Here is a 20155-nt window from a genome sequence, read left to right on the forward strand (position 1 = left end):
GACTCATACCAAGGGGTACAGCGGGCGTGCAGCAGCTGCCTCAGGTCAGTGTGGCTGGAGCGCAGAGCAGACTCAGGAGTGGTAGAAAGGGCGCCTGCCACACCCTTTGCTCTCATTTTGTTTTCTGTGGCTGGTTTTTCCAGCTTGGAGATGTCCCTTCAGCCCTAGAAACTGCACTGGGCACACTGTCCCAGGTATTTCGCAACAGGAAGCCATCTCTGCGTAACGTTCTAACGATCTTAGGGACAGCATAGTTTGGAAGATAGAAAAAACATAATTGATGTTGAAACATGCACTTGAAAAAAACCCAAATTGTCAAGATGAAACAGAAGCATCCCGTTCCATCAGCGTGGCTGCCTAAGCTAACAGGCCCTTCTGAGCACAAGCACATACAGCCTGGATGAAACACAGCAGTGGAGGGGTCCACAGGCAGCTGCCGTCACCAGAAAGAGAGGGAAAGTTCCAGGTGCTACCGATAAAGAGGGAGCTGAGATCCAGAGCTGAGCACAGCCGGACTGACAGACAGAGGTTTGCAGGAGGGCGAGGAAGCCTTGGGCTGTGTGCGGGTGGGTTGGGGTCCTGCCTCTGTGTCCAGGGCTGCAGACCTGGAGAGGGCTGGCCCAATGGCTCACTGACCCCTGCCCAGGGCTCTAGGGGCAGAGCCAGCCCTCTGACAGACCTGGGTGTCCCGCCAGCCAGTTCAGTTCTGACGCTGACCACCCGCAGGGAGCGTCAGACCCCACAGGCTAAGGGCAGAGTCCTGGCGAGCTGCCCTCTCTTCAGACACTAGTCACACGTCTCGGGAACCACGTGCACTTCCGACCGACCAGCTGTTAATTTGAGAGTTCCCACGCTCCTGTCAGTTTGATAGTTGGCAAAAACGACTCTCAGAACTCACTGAAAGCACTGCTGTCATTGTAATCACAGTTTTATTATCAAGAATACATGCCAGGAGGACCAGCTGGATGAAGAAACATATGGATCGAAGGCTTGGAGGGTGCCGGACTCCAAGTTCTGTGCCCTCAGCCCCCGGAGTCCGGGCACATCGCTCTCCTATCATGGCAGTGTGTTCACCACCAAGGAGCTCCCCAAGCTTTGGGAGTCCAGAGTTTTATTGGTGTCTTAGTATGTCATGGTCACATGACTGAGCTCAGTCTCCATCCCTCTCCCCTCCTGGAGGCCAGGGGGTGGGCTGAAAGTGCCAGCCCTCGAATCACACATCTGACAAGGCCAGCCTCTCCCTTGAATCTATCTGAGGACCCAGCCCAGTCGCCTCCTTAGCATAAACTCACTGTGGTTGAAAGGAGCTCCCTACCGGTAACGGCAGAGCCTCACATCACTCAGGAGATTCTAAGGGTTTTAAGAGCTGTGTGCCAGGAACTGGGACAAAGACCAGATACGTTCTTGATTATACCACCCTGTGATAAATCAGCACGACACATGGCACGCACACGTGGACATGGGGTTTCATGACCAGTGGGAGAGGACAAGTGTTAGGGGAGGCGAGGACAAGAGGACATGGCCTGGTCAGGTGGAGGCAGTAAGATGAAGAGAAGTCTAGGGACGTGAGATTTATTTTGGAGGTAGAACCAATGAGACTGGCCAATGGATTCTCTCAGGGCTGGGATGGGAAGCGTGGAATCGAAGAGTCCCAGGTGTCCGGCACTTGACCCCGTGCATCGGCTGAGGCGGGCTAGACGTGGACCCGGAGCAGATTTGGGGAGCCAGGAGCATCAAGGGTTTCCTCTGGGACATGCTAAGTGGGAGGCCAGGCATGCCAGGGTGCTGACATCAGCTGGGCAATACGACAGCCTTGGTGGGACCTCAGGATGGTCTGGCTGAGCTAATCTGGGACCCTGAAGAGGGAGAGGGAAAGCTGGCAGAGAGGCTGGGACCTGCCCACAAAATGGGAGTTCCCTCAAGAGTGTCGTCCAGGGAGGACATGCACAAGGCTGCCATCATCTGGGGGCCTGGGGCAGGCGGCACAGCTGCCCTGAGCCATGGGGTGGAAGGTGAGCCTGGAGGCTGCACAGAGGATGGTTATTTCCAGCTGCTTGGCCTGAAAGGGGCCAGAAATGAGGCAGCCGCAGAAGGGTGTAGGGTCAGGCGGGAGGTCCTCTCCCTTGCCTCCCCTGTTTCTCCTCCTTTTCTTTCTTCTTTCGCCTTCTCTCTTTCGCTCTCTTATTTCTTAGGACTGGGTCTATTAGCACATATTTGGATGCTGGTGGAGAAATTCCTGCTGTGCTTTTATGCTGCCATTCCTGCATTGTGGCAGTCTTGGTGATCTTGAACACTCCTGATCTGTGAGATATTTAGGGGGTAAAATCAGAGGGACCTGGCAGTGGATTGCCTGGGAAGGGATAGGGAGCTGTCCGCTGGGCCCCCGGGAACCTACGACTGGGTAATGCCTTTTCCTTAGGAACTGAGGGGAAGATTCCAGAGCCAGTCAACCAGAAAGATTATCTCTGGGAACTTTCTGCTGTCGGGAACCTCGGGCGTCTCCACAGGCTTGTCTGTGATGATAATGGCAGGTTTGAGGACTTTTTCCAGCATTACAGGGTCCCACTGAATGCTCACGGGCACCAGGTACTATTCTCAGCCCTGGTAATGCAGCAACTAACCAAACAACAGAAGCCCTGGCCCTCTGGAGCCTCCAGGCTGCTTCCAGGAGCACGCTCAGATCTGATTGTCTCGCAAAGGCAATGAGCTCCTTGGTCGTTTAGGCCCTTGTCAGGTGCATTGGTTCCCAGGGCCACTTGATGAATAGTCGCCATTAGCATTTGAGGAAGCTCTGAGACCCAAACCAACAGCAAACATAGAAAGCTGGCCTTGAAAATATTCCGATCTCGGTTGTATTATCTGCCACTGTCTACCTTAAACGCCAGTCTTAGCAAAGCCAACCAAGTCCTCATGGTTCGGTTAAAGCAGACCTGGCCCTCAGCTGCCCACAGCCTCCAGGGAGTAATTTCTCTCCAGAGCATCCTGCTGATGCTGGCGCACGAATGCCTGATGCAGTCGGCCGGGGCAGGCCCAGGAGCGGGTCCGGGGAGGCTGGGGGGGGTGGGCTGCCTGATAGCGCCTGACCTTGGGCGCCCATTGTCTGTCTTGTCTGTCCCCAGGCACTTTGAAGGCAGTCTTCCTCTTTTTCGCCTCCGTGTGCGCCTGGTACTCCGGGTACCTGCTGGCAGAGCTCATTCCAGACGTATCCCTGTCCAGTGCTGTTTACAGCATCCGGAGCATTGGTGAGAGGCCTGTCCTCAGAGGTGAGCACGGGTTGTGTCAAACCAGCAACTCTGCAGCTCGGCTGCAGTGGGAGAAGTGAGTGCTGGCCTTGGCTCTGCCTGGACTGGCCGTTTTACGTTGAGGAGGAGGAGAAGGAGGAAGGGGGGAGGGGGGGAGGAGGTTTATCCGTCCTTTAGTTCCCACACCATTCCAAGATAGGTACCCTTGCTCACCCTGGTGCGAGACCCCAAGGCAAATCATGATGTGAGGAAAACGAACAAAGAAACTTGACACAAGAGGTTGTGTTAAATAAAAATATGCTTTTGGAATACAACTCGAATTGGGAATGAAGTGAAATTACAAAATATCTGGTGTAAAAATTACATTGGAAAACATGTGGAATGCTAAAGTAATTATCTGTATCCCTCTTCAAAATCTCATGGTAAATAGATATGCTGGTATCTTTTTAATAAATTATACAAAGTTAATTTGCACAAATATAAAGAACTGGATATCCTTCCTTTTCAAATTTAATTACCTTTTATGGCCAAAAAAAAAGAGCTTTCTAGGAATTGACTATGACTGAGGTGTTTTTACTTTTAGTAAGGTTTTCACAGTGGATCTTGCAATCAGATAGGCTTATTGCATACAGGCCGTGGATGGGACCCAGTGCTGCAGGGGTGTCCCCACGTGTGGAGGGCGTGGGAGATACCCTCAAAGGGCTTCCTCTCTCGTTTCCTCGATTTTTACACAAAATGTGAAGTCTGTCCCGGACACCAGCTTGGCTCTCCGAGCTGCGTCTGATGCCAGTCTTTTTACAAGGGCTCATAAATGTAATTTCCAGTTCCCACCAGCGCGGCCAGGGCTGAAGCTGTCAAGTTAATGGAGTCTTAACGTTGGTGGGAGAGGTGTGGCAAGGGTGGCTAGGCAGCCGCTGCATCCTGGCTCCTGCTGGCTTGGAACCTCCACTTTGGAGGGATGCGTGGCTGCCTGGGGGTCTGGCAGGCTCTGAGTTGGGGGTTGAGCCCAGTGACTGGCAGGTTAGTGTTCCTGTGGCTGATAGGTTATAAAGGGGACTACATCATCCGTAGGGCCACACTGGCTTTGCGGCAAGACTTATTTCGCGCTGTTATCAGCGGTGTGACTGGGGGGGGGGCCCCCAGGGAACGGCCTCCCTGTGGACACAGGTGGCCCTTGTCCAGGAGCATGCACAGTCCCTCGGCGCCCCTCCTGGGCTCCTCCAGACCGCTGCAGCCCTCTTGGGCCTGCTGAACAGGCAGGAGGGGTTGGGATTGCCCCTGCTGGACAAGGTTCCAGGGCTGGATTCAGTCCTGCAGTCAGCAGGGGCCGTGGAATGTCCCAGTCCTCGGGGCTCTGCAGGGGCCCTCTGCCGCTCCCCTAGAGTATGTTTGTTCTCAGTGTTGCCAGCCCCTGGTCCACATGAGGGCAGTGACTGGCACATCTTGGGGGAAAGCTGGAGCAAAGGAAGGAGCACGTTGAGATGTGAGGTCAGTCTTGGGCTGGCACTGAGAGAAGAGGAAACCAAGGCACAGAGTGCTCCACCCCATGGCCGGCCGAGGCGGCCCACTGAGACCCCCAAGCTGGGACACCTACTGCAGTGCTGCATCCTGCCCCCTGGGGCTTTCACTCTTCTAATCCATGATTTGCTTTTCCCACTGCATTGTCTCTTCTTTCACAATGACCTATCTCCCAGCACAGCTGGAGGGCTTCCATTCCAGCTCTGGATTTCCCGAGGCGGGTTCATATCCCGCAAGTTCGGGCTCTCCTGGGTTCACACCATCTATACCCTGGACGTTGCCTCCTGCCCCTCCTCCGAGGTTTTGAATCTGAGCTGGTCAGCAAGTGCCCTGGGTCACGCTGGTTTCTCGACAGGGCCTCCCCCTTCCTCCTCAGGATCTTCAGAGCAGCTCCCCGGGCTCTGTCCCCTCTCTGCCTTCCCTCTGCCTCGTATTTCGTGGGTGGCTCAAGTCCCACGCTCAGCCCGTCTGCTTTATGAAGACTGCTCTCCTGGAAAGGCCTGAAGCACAGCCTGGCTCCTCCTGCCCTCCAGGGCTCAGCCTCCTGGTGTGTCCGCTCCCCAGAGCCTTTCCTCCCCTCCCCGCCTCCTCCCTGCCTCTCCGCCCCTGTCTGTCTGTCCGTCTCCTGGTCCCTGCCCCATTCGAACCTCTGGTCGCGTGATGGAGTTAACATGCCCTGTTATCCCTGCACTGGCCCAGGCCTCCCTTATTTTATTTATCTCTTCTGTTTCATTCCCACTTCCCACCCCAATTTCCCCCACCCCTCTGAGGTATTCAGTGAGACCTCTCTGTTTGAATACCTCATTGCAGAATGCGCTGCTCCATTCCGGGTGTGGTGTGTGTATTCTGGCTTAGGTGACAGACCACATTCTGTTTCCTTGTTGTCACTTAGTGCCACGCCCGAGGACCCTTCTGCTGTGGGCACCTCTCCTCCCCGGCTGCTCGCTGCTGTGTCGGGCCTAGGGTGTGACTCCTCCTAGTGTCCCTTCTGGATTGCCTCCAGCTGGTCACCGCACAGATGCTGTGGCAGGGAATGTCCCACACAGTCACCCGTGGACCTGGGTGAAACTGTATTTTGCATTTATAACCCAGGAGTGGAACTGTTAGACCATGGGGTCCACATCAGCATGATCTAAGTCATGCCCGACGCATTTCCAGAAGGGCCTGTCTACACTCCCACCAGCAGCACGTGGGGCTCCTGTCCCCGACACCCTCACCAACACTTGCATGATCCAGCTTTGTGATTTTGCCAGTCTGACGGGTATAAACTGCTGTGACAAGCATTTCTCAGGTTACTGATGAATTTGAGAACACCAAGTCACACTTGAGGTTCTTATTTCTCTGTGATGGGCAGGACAAGGAACAAAGAACAGCTTAGGGAAGGAACCCAGACTCATCGGAACCTCTATACGGCTTGATCCCCAGCCCCCTCGGGCGGCCGGGGCGCCCTTGTGAAAAGGCCCTGAACTGGTGGGCGAGTGACCTGTGCCAGGCAGGCGGCGACCGAGAACACAGTGCTGTGTCACTGTTTTTAGGCCTTTGTCTCAGGCCCCCTCTTCTGTAAGCGGCATGTTCGTACCTTGCCCATTTTCTGTCGGTGTTTTTCGCTTTCGTGTTGATTTCCAGCGAGTTTCTCATACATATTGAGCTATTAGTGCCTGTTTCCTTCATAGCACATATCATAGTCTGTAATGATCTTCTTTGACTTACTTCTGTCTCTCCTATTCGTAAGCTGTTCGATTCACTGCTGTCCCTGTCGAGTGGAGGATAGTATCTGGCGTTTAATGCATATTTGTGTAGTAAGAATTTGTGAATGAGTAAAGAAAGGAATCTAGTTTGGAAGCAATATATACGGACCGCAGACACAGCTTACCACACCGGGCTGTAAAGGAGAATAACTCGAAAGAGAGCCCTGTTGAATTCAGCTTCCATATACTTCCGATATAAAGTTGTTCAATCATTGTCTTAGAAAGTCTTGTCAGACGAAACTAAACCAAACCAATCAGCTGCATTAACCCGCCTGCCTGGGCTCTCAGCCAAGATGAAATGAACTGACAGCCGTCCAGTGACTGCTGTTGAGGGAATACTGATGGGAGAGCCAGGAAAACGAATTTTTAATTCTAATCCTGCCATTACCTAACTGTTAAGGCCTGTGAGTTGTTCCTCATCTAAAAATGAAGGAATGGGGCTGGCCCGGTGCGCAGCGGTTTAGTGCGCAAGTTCTGCTTCGGCGGCCCCGGGTTCACTGGTTTGGATCCCGGGTGCAGACATGGCACTGCTTGGCAAAAGCCATGCTGTGGAAAGCGTCCCACGTATAAAGTAGAGGAAGATGGGCACGGGTGTTAGCTCAGGGCCAGGCTTCCTCAGCAAAAAGAGGAGGATTGGCAGCAGTTAGCTCAGGGCTAATCTTCCTCAAAAGAAAAATTAATTAATTTAAAAAATTTTAAAAAATATAAATGAAGGAGCATTGTAGATGACATCTCTATCTAAGGCTCTTTCCAATTCTGAAATAAATCCTACCTGCTACGTTGCCGTGTCCTCTGAAATTCAGCTCTACTCAGTAAAAATGCCGTATCACAGGTTTAAACACGTCACATGGTCCACATCTCAGTGTCCCCACGTGGAGGGCGTATGAGCAACATGCTACTTGCATCTAGGGTGGCACAGGGACAAAGCCCCAGTGAAGGTGACCCAGCGCTGCATCCACATAGTCTGTCCCAAATGGCCACCCGCCCACTCCACGCTGTGCCAGGAGTTCAGCATCTTTTCACGTTGGCCTCGCTGGGCCCAGTGAACCAGCGCACTGACCGTCTGTTGCCCTGGCCTCACCACACTCAGGCGCCCGGTAAATCACTGTCGCTGATTAGCAGAGAGACGAGCTTGCTGTCTGCCTTCCGCCCTTTATTTTTGTGGGCTAGACTTTAACTGCATGCACAGCTGTAAAGTGACTTAAAATAGATGAAAGGCCGTCAGCAAACAGGTAGCCATCCTTCTTCTTTGCCTGGTATACACGCCAAGATCATATTTCTGAAGTCATCGTCTTCATTTAAAGGGATGAATGAGATTATCATTCCCAAGTCAGGAGGTATTTAAGAAAGACAGATTCCTGGACCCAGCTCGGGGAAATTACAAAAATCTCTGGGTCCAGAGTGGAGTCTAAGAACCTGTATTTGTTTTAACTGATGTAAGGACCAGACAGGCCAACTTTGCTCAGTAGGAGAATAACGTCTAAGACAGAAATTCCCAGCAGAGGCCCACTGTGTCGGGAGTGATGTTGCCAATGAGGGCATTCCGTCTCTTAAGCTAACGGATTCTGCAGGAGACACAGGAGCGGGACACTGACTGGCAGGGCCTCAGCGTCAGTGTATCCATGTGAACGTTACCTTTCGATTTTTTGGGAAGGAATTTCAGAAAAGAGCACTGAGGACCTAGATGTGGCCCTCTGTGACCGTGATGGGAGAAGAGGCAGGACTGGAAAAAACTCCCTCTTCTCAGGAGTCACATCTGCCTCTCCGTGTCCCCCCCGAATAAGGAAGACAATCTTCTGCCTTCGTTCACAGAGCGACATTTTGTGCTTCTAGGAAATGGATGGAAGGTTAAGAAAGCCTTAAAAAAAGGGCCATACAAGTTGCCCAGCCTTTGCTGGGTACTGCAAGAAAGCATAAATACCCATTTCCATGCCACCCTTGGGCCCTAGAGTCACATTCTCCGTGGAGAATCTGATGAAAATCAAACGCCTCCCTTGTAGAAAACCTGCCTGCTCTTATCCACGTGAACAGAACCCATGCTTTGCAGGGACCTTGGGTTCGAAGCTCTGCCCTCGGCGGGCAGGGAGCCTCGCTCCAGGCAAAGCACAGGGTCCTGCGTCCAGGGCACCCCGGTGCCCAGGGGAGCTGGCCGCCACGTGGGCAGTAAGGCCCTTGCCTGGCGACCTGCCCATTGTGCTGTTGACCCCACGGCAGGAGGAGGGCGGTGGGGAGGCATCCGTATGAGACCCCCAGAAATGGGACAGCCGTTCTGAGAGGCTCTGGTGTCAAGCCTTTGGGGTCAGAGGGCAGGAGAGAGAGGCAGGTGGAGTCTTTTCCTGGACGGTGCTTGCTCGGCTGGACTGGCCATCCTGTCCCTGTGCCAGAGTCCCAGCCCACTTTGTCCCATGTCATCCCTCTATCTCTTCCAGCTCTGCTCTCATAGAGAACGCCCGGCCCCCTCTCCTGCCCGGAGTCCCAGCTCCCGCTTTCCCTTGTCTGCTCTCAGTTTGGGGTCTGCTGCCCCCGCCTCGGGCACTGTCATGGGAGGCGTGGTGGCGCCTGGGTGCTCTTTGGGGTCGTTACTTGGGCTCACAATGCCTGTTGGAGCCGGTGCCAAAGAAAGAAGGGGAGGGAATGAGAATGGGGGGCGGGGTGGAAGCCGGGGTTCCCACTCCCACAGGTGCAGCCTCACAGGGGCCTTTTTAAAAAAAAATTTTAGTAAATCTGGAAGTTCACCTAGAAACCATTCACTGCTATTTTTATAGTGAAAAACATATTTTAAGTCAAAACTGTGATTTGGTATGTTTGCAGGCACACCCTTAGCTGAATCGTGCAAACACTGATGACTTTATGAATCTTTCCAACATTTTTGCAAAGAAGTGCTCTAGCCTCAGGCCTGGTACCCTCTCCTCCATCACTCAGAGGTGTAATTTCTGACTTAGGGCGAGCTTTGCTCTGCTTTCTGAGCCCTCTGGGAGCTCACTGAGCAGACCCTGAGGTTGCACAGTAGGTGGTCGGCTTGCCAGTTGGTGGCAGGAAATGGGAGGGCGGAGTGTTTATACCCAGTCGGTCGTCGCTCCTCAGGGTTCAGCTTCAAGAGCAGCGTGGTGGATGCTCTGTGGTGGCTGGGAATCTTTCTCCGGCTCGTTTGCAGTGTCAACAGACCATGTTTGCCTGCTTCTGATTTTCCAGCTGGCTTTAAAACAGAGCAAAATACCTGTCCCGGTTTCCCTCCCTAGTCCTCTGTTGTTCTGTCTCCAAACTTCCGTGTCCCGTGGGGCTCGGAGATCCCTGGGGTCCTCGGGGTCCTTGTGGCCCTGTCTCTGAAGATCCACTGGCGCCGGGGCTGTGTTAGACCGTCTAGCTCTGCGAACGTCGCAGCGCGGCTGTCAGGCGCGGCACCCTCAGCGAGGACCTAGGTCCTTCGCATCGTCTAGCTGAGAAGATCCCGGAGCCGGCACACTGCTGCCGGGGCGTGACGATGGCAAAGGGACCTGGAAACAGCATCCTCCTCGGAGAGCAGAGGGCCGGCTCAGTGAGTCTCAGGCCAGTTGTGCTGAGAACAGCAGGGTCCACAGGAAGTGAGCAACGCAACGCCCGCCGTGTGCTGGTTCAGGGAAAGGGGTCGCCTGCGTTAAGGGAAAGGCGGGCGCGAGGAAGGATGAGTGTGGACTCCACTCTAGAGCGTTCTCTCTAGATTGAGTATAGTCCGTTCAGGACGTCTGCAAAGCCGGGAAGCGGGGCACGCCTACTTTAAACAGGATGTAAGTTACATTTGCAAATACTATGCTCACTGTGGTTTTGGGTAAATGATCTCTAAATTTAAAGTAATGAGCACTATTGTTAAATTTGTTTAAATTAAAATTAATACACCGTAGTGTCCAAAAGTCTAGAAACACTGGAAAGATACTGTATTTATAACACTTTTCATGTCATTAGTTGGATCTCTTGCTTTAAATTTAGGTTTCTGGAAATGGAGAAAAAGCATATTGAGTATGTTATTTGAAAATGTAAGTAACGTAGCATACCATGTAAATGTGTTTAGTCTGTATTTTCCAGCTTTGCAGATGCTCTCTGTGTGCATAGAAAAGTCTAGAGGGAAATATGCTGAAAGCTGAAACAGTGAAGATTCTTCAGAGTGAAAACATGTGGGATTTTTTTTCCTTATTTTTGCTTTTCTATTACTTTTGATTTTTTTCTGCAGAAATTAAATCAGGCAAGATAAAATCTCATGGTCCTTTCTTATTTAAAAGACGAGGGCTCAGTCTGCTGGAGTAGGTGCAGAATTCTGCCCGACCAGCCGGGGGGCCAGATGTCCGCGTGTTTGTTCCGCAAACATTGGTAGGGCAGCCGTGTGCGGGCACCTGGTGTGGTGCTGGAGGTGCAGTGAAAAGTAAACAGCCAGCAGCCTGGCCCTTGGGGAGAATTTTTTAAAAAAGGAAACATTAGGATATTAGAAAGTGATGAGAGCTAAGAAAAAGAGGATAAACCAGGGCAGGTGGGCAGCTCGGGTGGGCAGTGATGGGGATGGGGCCGGTGGGGAGGAGGAAGATGTGGATGGGATGAGTAAGCGCGATGTTGGGGTGCACCCTCCCTGGGGAACTCTGCTTTCTCCTCCCGGGCACCGAGGGCAGGGCTCACGCCCACATCCCTGTGGTCACCAGGAAGTCTGCCCGTCCAGCTCATCTGCCCGTCCAGCTCATCTGCCCGTCCAGCTCGGCTCGCAGTGACCGTGCTTGTCTGCAACCCGACTCTCCCCAGCAGGGCCTTCCAGAGCGGGGCTGTTTGCCTTCCTCATGGTATCTCATCTCACGCGTGTTTTGCCACTTGACTGGCTATCCTCCGTAGCCCTGTGTCCCAAATCGGAGAAGCACCGTAATCCATAAATCGGAGCCACATCTCCAGTCAAACTGGAGGAGTGAGAGCACTTTCTAAATGTTTTTCTGGGGATCAGGATTTAAATGCGAACCGAGCACAGCATGATGGGTTCTGTGGGCTAGGACAGGCAGCCACACCTGTGATGTGAGCCGGGAGACGCACCTGGTAGTGAGGGCAGCACAGCATCCCTCAGTGGGAGTGCATGGTGGGCATCCAGGGCCGGCGGGCTCCTCAGGCAGGTCCCCAGTTCTCCCTGGTTGCTGACCCTTGTGAAATGGGGGTGCTGGGCAGACATCTCCAGGGCTGGCCAGTACTGACGTCATAGCACCCCAGGCAGGAAATCTCAGTGCCTCAGGCTCAAGGGGAAGGAGAGGCGTCAGCTAAGGCCAGAGTGGGTGTCAGATGAATGTGTGTGTCAGGGTATGTAAATGCAGAAGCTGGGAAGATGCCCCGTAGATGGCTATTTCTTCATTCACCAGCACTCTCTCACCTAAGTAATCTTTCTTTGATTGTAATACAAAATACACATTGCCTGCCAAGAATGGCAGGTAGACGGCCAGCCAAGGAGCAGGTTCCCAACCCTTTTGAAATTGTTATGCCTACTCAACATGTCCCCATCCCCCACCTCCGCCTTTTGCATATTTGTGATTTTAAGACAAAAGCACATTACATTGACTTTGTGTCTTTAGAGGAATTTCCGATGCTCCCAGTGAAAGTTGGCGACCCCTTCCCCACTCCAGTTTTTTCCCCTGCTCCCCTGGGACTTGCCTGTGTGAAGTCCTGGGATAGAACGGCTGCCATTCATGGTCAAGGAGTGAGTTTCTCTGATAAATACTTGCATGATGCTAACTCTCACATTCTTGTTCCTTACAGCCCCAGCCCCTAAAAGGCAAAAATGTGACATCTGGACCTCGTGCCCCCCGAACACCTATGCCTACCGGTTACTCAGTGGGGGTGGCAGGGACAAGTATGCCAAGATCTGCTTTGAGGATGAGCTGTAAGTACCAGTGTGGAAAAAGAAAACATAGCTGTCCCACCTGATTCTCCCCCTTCTCTGAGGCTGACCACGCAGCAAGGCTGCCCCCCACCCCCGGGGAGAGAAGGGTATGGCCTTGACCTCAGGCAAAAGCTGAGAGCATCCTCGTGGAACTGAGAATGCCATGCCATGTTCGTTGAGGGGACGTGGGTTGTCTTCTATGGCTTTATGTGTCCCCGTGTTGAACTTTCATTGACAGCACGTGGAGCAAACTTTAGTTTATATTTTGTACTCTTTGGAATATGTGGCCTAGCCCTTCAAAGTCATGGAAACACCAAAATTCAGCAGACGGTTTTTCTTCCACTTTGCTTTATGGTCCTCACCCTCGTGGGTTAAAGCAGGTGTGGCTTCTCTTTGCAGCCCCGCCTCCATTTAGCTTGTCTCAGGTTCCCCTTGACTCCTTACCCCCCGTAGCCTACGTAAATCCTGGCGCTTGGAGCGGGTCTGAGTGTAGGGTGGTCCTTTGCTAGGGTGGCCATACCAAACTAGTGCAGCCTTGGTGTCTCAGATGACAGAAATTTACTGTCTCACAGTCTGGAGGCCGGAAGTCCAAGATGGAGGTGTGGGCAGGTGAGCGCTGGTTCCGTCTGAGGCTGTGGGGACAGTCTGTTCCATCCTCTCGTTGGCTTGTAGATGGCCGCCTTCTCCCTGTGGCTTCACATCGCCTTCCCTCCGTGTGGGTGTCTGTGTCCAGATTCCCCCTTTTAAAAAGGACACCAGGTATATTGGGTTAGGGGTCACTCCAAAGACCTCATTTGACTTATCACCTCTTTGGAGGTTCTATCGCCAAATGGGGTCTCATTTGGAGGTACTAGGGGCTAGGATTGCAACGTTTGAGTTTTGAGGGAACACAGTGCCATCTATGACACCCAGCTTAAGGAAGCTTAGGCGATTAAATAATGACTACAGATGAGGGAGAATGGGGCTCTTCCTACGCTGAGGAGGACGTCGTTCCGAGTTATCCCAGCCCTTTCTCCAAACCTGGCACACCCTCCTTTTTGCTGTTGGTCTGTCTGTTGCCCACAGCACTTGGCACTTGCTGCATTTCCCTCCCTCCGTCTTTCAGTTCGTTTGTCTCTGTATGTACCGTGTCCTCCCAAGGAGCGTGTAGCACACCTGGGGCGTGAGCTGTGTCGTGTTCAGCTTCACACGCCTTACACGATCTCAGCGTATCCCCCGTTCAGTATTTGAGACTTGAGTAGGAATAAGGCCCTCTCCTCTCAGCCAGGAGGTTATTGATAAACGTCATTCACCGATGAACTCCCCAGTGTAGGACGCTCAATGGGGGACAATGACAGTGCACATGTGGCTCTTGCCCTTAAGGAGCTATGTCACCGCTCAGGGTTCTCTACCTCCACTCCATGGACATTTTGGACCAATGATTCTGTGCTGTGGGCACCGCCCTGTCCGTTGTAGGTTGAGCAGCATCTCTGGCCTCCACTCACTAGATGCCGTAGACATCCCCTCCTGTTGTGACAACACACATGTTCTCCCCAGACATTGCCACATGTCTCCTTGAAAACGGGGCAGGATCCCGTGGTAAAGTAGAGGAGGGAAGCCCTGGGAGGGAGTGGGGACAGTGGGATGGGGTCTCTCATCCAGAATCATATCGCTAGACAGAAGTGGTTCCAAGTCAGATCCCAGAGCCCAGGATTTCCCCTCTGCACGGGGCCCGGAGCCTTCTGCCGACCACGGTGGAAGAGCAACAGCAGCATCCCTGCCTACTACAACCGACTCCCTCCTGTCTTCACTTCATGTGACTCCCTGTGAGGTAGGCACTGCTATTATTCCCACGATACAGACGAGGAAACTGAGGCACAGAGAGGTTCAATAACGTTCCCCTCATCACACAGCTGGTTAATGGCAGAGCCAGGAGTCCACCCTGGCGTACACAGAACATGCTGGGTTGACCGACTTGAATCCCGTGGTCTAAAGTAACTAACTGTGTGGATATGTTGTACCCAAATGTAGCTGGCCGGCTTTCACTCCGTCCTCTAGATGTTTTTGAGAATACAGGGCAGCATGAAGCAGGGTAATCTCAAATAAAACAAGTTAAAAGGAACAGCGGAATAAACACAGCCGGATGCCTGAGAAGAGACTCTGGTTTAGCATCCTGTTTTCTTGTCACCAACTCATGCAGCAAAACCAGCTGGGTTGCAGAGATCTCATTGTCTGATAAAATAGCCAGGTTTGTGTAGAAAGACAAGTGGTTTTCTTGTCTCATTCGTGGGTTTCCTGGGTGCCTGCGGACGTCACCGCCCGGGACAGCCTCCTCCAGCTCTCGGGGGCTCCTTGCTTCCACGTCTCCAAATAGCAGGCTTCTGTCACCGCGTCTTGGTTTCCCATTTAGGCATGAACTGCTGACTCACCACTCGGTAGGCGAGAGGTCTTGCATCACCACCCAATTCCTGTCCTCTTTCCTTACTGTCGTCCTGATTGAGTCATTATACTGTCATTTTGGTTGGATCGAAATCCATCATTTACATTACTGTGACTGTCAAAAGAAATTTCAGAGGGTTTTCCTGGATATGAATATTTTATTGAGCGAGAAACAAACAGCCTGACAACAAGGAGACTTTCAAACCAAAGGCAGTTAGGGAGCGGGGCTCCCAGTAGTTACAGCTCAGTTTATGAAGCAGGAATCAGTAAGGGATTTCTATTGTGATTTGTGACTAGAAACACGTTTCTTCCCATTTCATAAGCTTACTTGCCTTATGCTTCCTTGCATAAGCTTAGCTGCAAGGTCGCACTGACGTGAAGGGTGCTTCCTTTTTGTTTTTCCAGTTATTTTATTGAGGTCACAATGATTTATAACATTGTGTAATTTCAGGTGTACATTATTATTTATCAATTTCTGTACAGACTGCATCGTAGTCTAATTTTTACCTGTCACCAAACAAATGTGCCCCTTTACCCCTTCCCCACTATTAACCACCAATCTGTTCTCTTTATCCCTGTGTTTATCTTCCACATGTGAGTGAAATCATGTGGTGTTTGTCTTTCTCTGTCTGGCTTATTTCGCTTAGCACAATACCCTCAAGGTCCATCCATGTTGTTGCAAATGGGACGATTTTGTCTTTTTATGGCTGAGTAGTATTCCATTGTATATAGCTATATACCACATCTCCTTTATCCAGTCATCAGTCCATGAGCACTTGGGTTGCTTCCATGTCTTGGCTATTGTGAATAGTGCTGCAGTGAACATAGGGGTGCATGGGTCTCTTTGGACTGTTGATTTCAAGTTCTTTGGATAAATACCCAGTAGTGGGATGGCTGGGTTATATGGTACTCCTATTTTTAATTTTTTGAGAAATCTCCATACTGTTTTCTATAGCGCCTGCACCAGTTTGCATTCCCACCAGCAGTGCGTGAAGGTTCCCTTTTCTCCACATCCTCTCCAACGTTTGTTATTTTTTGTCTTGGTAACTATAGCCATTCTGACAGGTGTAAGGTGCTATCTCATTGTAGTTTTGATTTGCATTTCCCTAATAATTAGTAATTTTGAACATCTTTTCATGTGTCTATTGCCCACCAGCAGTGTTTAAGCGTGGTAACCATGAGAATGTGCTTCTCAGGTCTCCAGTTGCAGGGAGTTCATTGACCAAGGGTTCCAGATAGTAAGACCCTCGTCTCAGTTGGGCTGAGTCGGAAGGATGCTTATAGCAGTATCGGCCCCCGCTCAGGATCTCACTCCTCCAGGGAGGGCTGTGTACCTTAGGGTGGCTCCTGCCTGGCGGGCTGAGAAACTCCGCTGCTCCTGAAGTTGGCTTTTTACCTATCCAGAAGGACTTTCTGCCTCTTCCGCCTTAGTCAGGACTGTCCCTTGTTGTGGGGGTTCTTTTTATCCAGTTTTCAGTTTTCTATCTAGGGTAGTTTTTCCAAAAATAGTTGTAACCTGGTTGTGTTCATGGGAGGAGATGAGTTCAGTCTGCCTACACTGCCATCTTGAAAAGATCCTCGGACCAAGAGTTCCAGCTGCTGCATTCTGAAGTCCATAGCCTGTTTGCCTGAGGCCATGCTTCCCATGGGCTGCTCCTAGCCAAGGACTGAGCACCGTTAAAGAAAAAAATATTCATGCCACTTGTTGAATATGCTAAGGCAGGCTTTATTCAAGGGGGGCCATGGCAATAGCTGTAGGACCATTGTCGTGGGGTCTTGCAGTTGGGGAGAGAGATGGGGTTCAATACAGCATGAGCAAGTGGGAGTTTGTAGACGAGGAGCGGGGTGGGGCTCAGTGGATAGAAAATTACTAAGTGGAAACATCAGGGGTGAGGTGGAGGGATTCTGGCTAAACCAACCTAACAGGATTCTTGCTAACAGCAGAACAGAGTATCAGATGTCACCTGGAGGATGGTGGAGGATGAGGAACCTGATCAGATATGGAGGGTGATCAAATATCAAAGGGGAGGGCTCCTAGTTAAACTGACTTAGCAGAATTCTTGCCAAAATTAGACAATGCAGAGATAAACACAGAAGTCAAAAAGTCAGGCCTAGTTGAAAAAGAGCTCAGGGAGGCTGAGTAGAGTTTAGTGAAGGAGACAATCCTCCTCAGCACAGAGGGACACCAGGCAGGGCCATTCTTGGGAGACACAGGCTCTGCTGATGGCTGCCTTGGGTTCCAGGTTGCCCCAGTGGCCTTGCTGTACCCTCCTGAGACCGAACGGCAGCCCAGGCACGTCCACCCAAGCTTCTCCCTCTCCTTCTCAGAGAGTCAGACTCGCATCATGGTCTGACAGCTCTCCTGGCTTAACCCAGCTCCCTCCCATCTTGTGTTGTAGGCGTTTCCCCTAATAAAATGTCTCATGCACTTAATCCTGTTCTGGTGGCTGCTTCTCAGAGGACTCAGGTTAACACGACAAGAATGACTGTTTCCCCACAGTCTGTCCAAAACAGCAGTTGACCTTTTGCCATTCTGTTGATCTTTGCCATTTTGAGTGATGACAATTGGAGTCTCAGATCAGATTTTCACTTTTATTGCTCTTGCTATAAGTGAATTGAGGATCTTTTCATGGTAAGAGCCTTTGTATTTACTTTCTGTGAACTATCTGTTCTATCTCTTGCCCATTTTTATTTCTGTCATTGGCCTTTTTATTGATTTATAAGATTCCTTATATATTAAGGTAGTTAGCCCTTTTGCATTATAAAAATTTTCTCTGTATTTGGTCTTTTCATTTATTGAAATGGTATTTTTAAATATGCTTATGCCTTAGTTAATATATGACTTTTAACAAAGCAAAGAAAATGCACACCATATAGCAAAAGGAAAAAATTTAAAAAGCAACAAAAACAGCCCAAGGGTGACAGTGTCACAAAGAGCAAATATACGTCACGTAGTAGTCAGTGGCCTGAAAACTGCCAATTAAAGGAAAACAACTCTCAGATTGGATCACAGCACATAAATCCTAAATTATGCTGTATATAAAAAGCACATCCATACGAGAGGACTGAGGTCGCACGGCAAACCATCCCTGAAAACTGGGGAGACGGGCAGATTGACAGAATCACAGCTTACCTTGAGCAGAAACGCCAGGCGGAGCCAGGACAGGTCGGAATCCTTCAAGGAGAAGTGGCTCATTGCTGGAGACCGGGCTTGGGCTAGCTCGAGAGGTCTGAACTCCTGGAGCCCGAGCCTTGACGGAGCCCCTACACTTTCCTGATTTTTTTCCTTCAGGAGCCCCACCAGGCTCTCAGAGTGAAGATCAGAGAGAAATGCCCTGTGCTTCTGGCAGGGGGAAGGGAGAAGTAACCGTTCTGAAATATGACCACAGCGTTCTGTTCTTAACCAGGCCCTGCCTTCAAGGGAAAGTGTTCTGCCAGAGTCTAACCAATGTGGGTTTTACCAGAGACTTAACTGGGAGGGGAGAAACTCCCCAACTGCAGCCCCTTCTAGCCTTCCTGTCTTACGTAAGGGGTAAAAGAGAAAGCATGACCACTTGTGAAGGCCACAGCCCAGGGGCTCAGGCTCTCCAAAGCCTGAGACCTAATCATAGGACTCAGTAGTAGTTGGAATAGGAATATATATATAGTATAATAGGAAGTAGCAGACTACTTCCCCTTCCCACATCCTACCACCACATAAATAAGGCTCCTGTGAAATAACGGGGTTACAGCTGACAAGAACTGCAAGGCTAAACCCAATTTTAAAGGGTCTCTCGGGATATCCAGGACCTAGGGGAGAAATTTTAGCCTTTAACACCTACAGCTACAGCAGATAGCAAATACAGCCTGACTCCCAGCCAGATGACCGTGGAGCCTCACACTAAGATCTGTGTACCTCAGTTCCTTTTACCTGATGTCCCATGGCTGGCTTTCAACAAAACAACAAGGCACACCAGAGGTAAAAAACACAGTTTGAAGGCACGGGGCAAGCTTCAGAACTTGACTCAAATATAGCAGAGAGTTTGCAATTAGCAGACCAGGAATTTGAAACAGCTCTGATTCATATGCTAAGAGCTCTAGTCAAAAAAGTGGACCAAATACAAGAACAGATGAGTAACGTGAGCAGAGAGGTGGAAACTCTAAGAAAGAATCGAAAGGAAATGGTGGAGATTGAGAACACTGTAAGAGAAGTGGGAACACCTTCAATGGGCTCATCGATAGACTAGACATAAGCAGGGAAAGAACCAGCGGGCTTGGCTTAATTCTTTTCTCTTACACTGAAAATCTTGGTTCCTAGTACCATCATGTTCGCTTTCAAATTACAGCATCAACATAGCTACTGAGTGAACCTACAAATTTCCTTTCAGTTCTTTCTGTCTTTAAAAATATTCCATTATTAAACAATCCAAATACTGCGACCGAAGCCATGTGAAATCATTTCTTCTATAGTTGTGTTACATATTTGATGTGCAGTTAGATTTATTTCAGTTTGTTTTAAATTCTAGGGTTTGTTTTGTTTTTCTTTGGATTTTATTTAATTTTTTAATACATTTACATGGTTCAAAAATCAACATTATGTGTACAAAATAAAATCGTACTCAAAGAAATCTCCCCGATACCCTCCACTTTGTTCTCCTCACCCCCTTTTCTCATCCTCATTAATTTTTTATTAATTTCTGATTTATGCTTCCAGTGGTTTTTTTTGGTCAAAAATAAGCAAATTGGATGTGTGTGTATATATATTATATGTGTAATATATATATAATTAATACATCCTTGTCTAGGTGTTTTATATATATGTATATATATGTGAGTATATTTATGCATATGTGTGAGAGAGAAATATATATACATCTCCTTTCTTGTATAAAAGGCTGCAACCTTTATACACAGTTCTGCACTTTGCTATTTTCCCTTACCAGTATAATAGAGGTCACCACATATCAATACATAGAGATTGTCCTCATTCCTTTTTATGGGTGCATAGTATTCTATGGCTTGGACGTATCATAGTTTATTCCATCAGGTCTACACTGATAGATGTTTTTACTGTTTGAAATATTTTGGTCTTACAAATACTACTACAATGAATAACCTTGTGAAGATGTTGTTTTGTAATGAATTATAATAAGGCGAATACTTGTGAACCACCATCCAGGCTAAGAAATAGACTATCACTAACGCTCCACAGGCCTTCTGTGTCCCCCTTTCCAAATGCAGCCCCCCTTCCTTATTGTCCAAAGGTAACCTCTATTCTGCTTTTTATAGTGATCATTTCCATGCATTGCAAAACACTATTGTTTAACTTTGTCTATTTTGAAATTTATATAAATGGAATCTCAAACCATATGCTC

The 20155-nt window shown here is 50.0% G+C and overlaps 1 protein-coding gene across 2 annotated transcripts in view; it reads left to right on the top strand.

Annotated features, from left to right (window-relative positions):
• The window catches only part of FAM3B (FAM3 metabolism regulating signaling molecule B), a 58400-nt gene that overhangs the window by 23334 nt on the left and 14911 nt on the right, over nucleotides 1-20155 (top strand). Inside the window, exons 2-4 of one of the 2 annotated variants that reach the window (XM_070252461.1) lie at nucleotides 2420-2531; nucleotides 3120-3263; nucleotides 12260-12383. In XM_070252461.1, the coding sequence (XP_070108562.1) occupies nucleotides 2519-2531; nucleotides 3120-3263; nucleotides 12260-12383 (281 nt within the window). In that variant the 5' untranslated portion in view covers nucleotides 2420-2518. The remainder of the gene's footprint in view (nucleotides 1-2419; nucleotides 2532-3119; nucleotides 3264-12259; nucleotides 12384-20155) is intronic. The other variant, XM_005606158.4, reaches the window with a different exon arrangement.

This window comes from Equus caballus, chromosome 26 (assembly GCF_041296265.1).
Source record: "Equus caballus isolate H_3958 breed thoroughbred chromosome 26, TB-T2T, whole genome shotgun sequence".
Taxonomy (NCBI): Eukaryota; Metazoa; Chordata; class Mammalia; order Perissodactyla; family Equidae; genus Equus; species Equus caballus.